The sequence below is a fragment of the Phytophthora parasitica genome, assembly GCF_000247585.1.
Source record: "Phytophthora parasitica INRA-310 unplaced genomic scaffold supercont2.30, whole genome shotgun sequence".
Classification (NCBI taxonomy): Eukaryota; Oomycota; class Peronosporomycetes; order Peronosporales; family Peronosporaceae; genus Phytophthora; species Phytophthora nicotianae.
Genome location: NW_008649016.1, coordinates 529,643 through 533,988, shown reverse-complemented (window position 1 = coordinate 533,988; position 4,346 = coordinate 529,643). Strand labels below are relative to the sequence as shown.

At 48.5% G+C, this 4,346-nt stretch overlaps 3 protein-coding genes across 3 annotated transcripts in view; 2 read left to right on the top strand and 1 right to left on the bottom strand.

The window, feature by feature from the left end:
- The window catches only part of PPTG_23115 (hypothetical protein), a gene marked incomplete at both ends in the record, with an annotated part of 3,949 nt that extends 3,376 nt beyond the window's left edge, over positions 1-573 (bottom strand). Inside the window, one exon of the mRNA XM_008908551.1 lies at positions 9-573. Within this exon, the coding sequence (XP_008906799.1) occupies positions 9-573 (565 nt within the window). The remainder of the gene's footprint in view (positions 1-8) is intronic.
- A 1,176-nt stretch (positions 574-1,749) lies between these two features.
- Positions 1,750-1,959, top strand: PPTG_12509 (hypothetical protein; the record flags this gene model as incomplete). The annotated part of the gene is made up of 1 exon (XM_008908550.1): positions 1,750-1,959. The coding sequence occupies one exon, from the start codon at positions 1,750-1,752 to the stop codon at positions 1,957-1,959; it is 210 nt and encodes a 69-aa protein (XP_008906798.1).
- Positions 1,960-3,369: 1,410 nt separating this feature from the next.
- PPTG_12508 (hypothetical protein) lies at positions 3,370-3,969 on the top strand (the record flags this gene model as incomplete). The annotated part of the gene is made up of 3 exons (XM_008908549.1): positions 3,370-3,476; positions 3,525-3,576; positions 3,610-3,969. 3 exons carry the CDS (start codon positions 3,370-3,372, stop codon positions 3,967-3,969), a joined length of 519 nt encoding a protein of 172 aa, XP_008906797.1.
- Between the last annotated feature and the right edge of the window lie 377 nt (positions 3,970-4,346).

Sequence of the window (4,346 nt, the reverse complement as noted above, 5' to 3'; positions counted from 1 at the left end):
TGTATTACGGTAGACAGGCATGAGGGCGTCTGCCTCGCGGAGATGATGCCGGTTCTTGATCGTGTTCAACTTGACCATGAGCGCATGGACTTTATCCAATATATCGTCGTCCTCGCGCATGAGGGCTTGGACGGCCAAGTTGAATCGGTGGCTAGCACGCCCTATCATTGGAACCAGTGTCTTGTTTGCAATTGCTACATTTACGGACGCGTGATCGATCACGTAGAAGCAGAGCTGAGAGGCATGAATTTCGTACGTGTCTAACACGTCGTCAAGCAACTCGATAATCACGTCTGACCCCATGTCCGACTCGCCCGTCAGAGTCGAAAAGCACAACAGATACTTGTCGGCCCCAGTTACACCGATGACTGCCACGAAATGCATGCCTTCCTCAGTCCATGCATCTATGGCAAAGCCGACTTTCTTGCCACGCAGCAGCAACTTGATTCGTCCTTGGACGACGCTTTCCAGTCCGAACATGCTCTTCATCAGCGCCTTCGTGCTTACTCGGTTCAAACGAGTGTACTTCCGCGTCTTCACCTTTTCGCACATGCTTAGTTTGCGGTTATCCATGATGATCCAGTCCAACCAGTGATAAATTGTCCTGGAGAATTCATCGCCCTTCACGAAAGTATCGAGGTTGCCTTCTTGTCGTCCTCGTAGGTGTTGGCATGACACCGGACGAGGTGTTCCACCAGGTTCGTGCACCCAGTCCCACGAACTTGCTTCCGACGAAAGAAACAGATTCGATCCTGATGGTACTCATCGCCGTCGGAGCCAAAGAGGGCTGCAGCAAGGGATCTCGGGGCGATTGAAGACATGTGGAGAGCGTCGTAGAAGAATGGTCTTGTTCTGGTTTCGGCAAATTGCGGAATGGCAATGCTCTCCTGTAGCGAATTGCACACGCCCCCACGAAAACCAACCACCAATTGTATAGTTTTTTTTAGAAACAGGTAGTATAAGTTTTATTGGATGAAATTGGGGATTGGGGGTCAACTAGTTATTGCAGTTATTATTACGGTTATTGAAATTTACCGAGCCCTGTTCCAGACCCCTTCAAGTACAGCCATTTGCAGAAATACTAATACTTACACGTGCACATCGAGATTAATAAGATCAGGATTCTGACCTCATTACAATCCCAGGTAGGAGTCTGGATATAAATTCCTATCGGCCCAAAATCAGCTTTACTCCATTTTATTTTTCTTTAAGGTAAAAGGCCAGTTAAGTAGATATGTAGAATACCTTGACTTTAGAATGCAACGTCTCTAAAATAAGCTATCCCGTTGTAAAAATACACCTACCCACGTAGGAAATGCTCCCGATTGATATATTTTGTCACCGTAGGAGAGCTGCCTGAAAAAGCTTGTCTGTTTGCTGTCCGAATCAGCTTAGTAGAGACTTTATACTCGGTTTTGCATTGGAAAAGCGCACTACTGATGATCTTCGTGTTGGTTATACCCAATGAAAACCGGTTCTGAGATTTCCCGTGGACCTGATTGGTTCTGATTAGCTCTACTAAATCGCCAAAATAGAGGGTGTCAGAGTTAGCGAAAAACTAAAAATAGCACGTGTGGTTTTGGCCCCAAATGGCATGTGATTTCGCGGCCACATAGCACGTTTGCTGAAATCACCCACCTTCGGAGGTGGGTGATTTGGATTTGGCGCGAAATCACAAGATGCAAAAGAAATACCACGCCCCGCGGTCTCCTCGGTGGTGCTCCAGATACAACGCAGAGCGCCTCTACGATGGCCAAGGGGAAGCCTCGACGAAGGGCTAAGGCCAAGACGCCCGTCCATACCTCTAAGAATGCTGATGCAGAGACCAAGAGTACGACAGAGTCCACAACGACAGCCAGCACGACGGCTAGCGACGGTTCCAACGTCCACCTCACTCTCGCCGACTACAAGGTTCTCGTCGACTGGCTAGAGGTGAAGCAGAACTTCGAGGCTCTGTAAGGTGTTTCTGGCCTGTAGAAGCGCCATTGCAATTCGTGCCCAATCTATCGAGACCCACGGCAAGCTGAAGCCAAACCGGAGCTTGCTTGTTGTTGCTGTTGTTCTGAAACACTCTGTGCGTATGGATTTCTCGGCAGACGCGATCAAACGCTGGACGTGTCATTCGTGTAAGCTGCTTGAACTCGTCGTCTGGTAAAATCATGAAGAACTCGCCAGCAAATTCGTGACTTCGTTGAATATTCGCTCTCGGAGAGAGGTAGCGTCGCGACAAAATCATCTGTAGTAACTCGAAGAGGTCCTCAACGTTAGACTCGACCGGGGACAGCTGCTCCCATGTCCACAGGCGCATGACAATCAAGGTCTTCGTCAAACTCCTGATCTAGGACCACCCACAACGGGGAGGTCGACCACCTCTGGGATGAGTTCTTGTCTCTCACTTTTCTTTGGCATCGATCCGACTTTAAAACCCTTCCCTCAATCGCAGCGAGGCAGCGCGCTATTGTGCCGCGAAATCACATGCCATTTGGCGCCAAAACAACACGTGCTATTTTTAGTGTTTCGCTAACTCTGACACCCCCTAATCTACTTAGAGTAAAACTGACAATTTATTTTAATAGGATAATGCCTTTCCACGAAGCGGCGCAGCGTAATGAAATTAATCATCCTTGCACAAAATAACACCAATTTGGTTTCGAAGCTACCACAAGGTACTAAAAGGGGGTTTCAAGTTTAGCAAATAAGCGTCGTATTTGGCCGCGGGAACGCCTACCAAATACGACAGTATTTCACCAGGAGTACCACTGTGATTTCAGCACTGTACCAACGTGATTCCACGGTGAATCCGGACGTAAAAGGGGCAAATAAATGCTTATAAGGGATTTATTTCCCCCTTTTTCGTTTCCCTTACACCTCAGAGTGGCGTGAACTTCTTCGCGACTTGAATGCGGCCTGTGCCATCAGCATCGCCACTGAAGATGAGGAAGAGACAGATCTACTATGGGCGATGTTCCTATCTGTCTATACAAGCCGCTATCTCTAAGATCGCGTCGGATCGCCTCACCGTGGCGTCGAGTTTGATGCCTTAATGGCATTACCAGACATCGATTTTCGACAGTTGACCCGGGTTTCCAAGTTTTCGTTCGGTGCTCTCCATGACTATATCTACCACAAGGACATTTTTTACTCGGCAGATCATAAAAAGAGGCCTGTGTGCATACAGCTCGCCGTCACACTCGCCCGCCTCGGTGAAAAGGAAACGCCGCGAGCGTCGGCGAATTTCACTGACGATTTCGTATAGCTACTGGATCAGTCGTCATTTATACTACTCGAGTTTTACACGCTCCCAAAGCAGTACGCACACAGTGGATATCATGGCCTTCTCCAGATAGAAGACGTGAAATTTCAGTTGTGATGACTGCAGAGGGCTTCCCGGGCTGCGTTGGATTTATCGACGGAACGGCATTGCCGCTCTCACAACGCTCCGCTGTAGACGAAAGCAGCTACAGGGACCAAAAAAGGTAAGCTAATGAGTGTGGGATTGATATTAAAACTAGTTTCTCTTGTAGATACTCAGTGTCAATGCAGGCTGTCTGTGACTGCGATAAATTAATTATTGCGGTGCATTGTGGTTGCCCCGGTTCTTGATGGAAGACGGCTTTCCAACCCTTGAGAATATCGACGACACGCCCGATCCATTGCCGCTACCGGCTCAGCGCTACGACGCCTCCGGAGGAACAGGCTCAAGTTGAGACTTGGCCCGTGGCATACCTCTCGGATCTCAAGGATACGGTGAAAGGTACCAAGTACCAAGTCGTCTGGAGGAAGCCTTATGGCTACAAGGGGACGGAGAGCTGGGACCCCACCTGGGATCCGAAGGAATCGCTCAAGGAGGACATCATTGGCTATGCTATGCTCATGGTGAATATGTGGGTGATGGCTGGGCGTCCGGACGACTTTCTGCAGTGGGCGAGAAGGACAGTTCCGACGCTTATTGACGCCAACGCAAGCTGATTGCATTCCTAATTGTCTTCTTAAATTCCGGAGCTGATGCTTGTGAAGTGACTTGGTAAAGATGTCTGCTACCAATGATTTAGTGTTGCAGTAAACTACGCTGAATTTTTGTCGTTCTACCTTTTCCTGAGCAAAATGGCAACGGATATCAATATGCTTTGATCGTCCGCGTAGATCCGGGTTACTAGCGATTTTGATGCAGATTTGATTGTTCTCTTTGATAACATTGGTTGTGGTTGTCCAGAAACCTAGCTCTTTGAGTAGCAGTTTGAGGAAGTTGACCTTTTGCATACAATGGCATAAGGCAAGCTCAGCCTCTGTAGTCGAGAGCATGACAGTATGGTGCTTCCTCGAAAGCCATCAGGTGGGACTTGTCC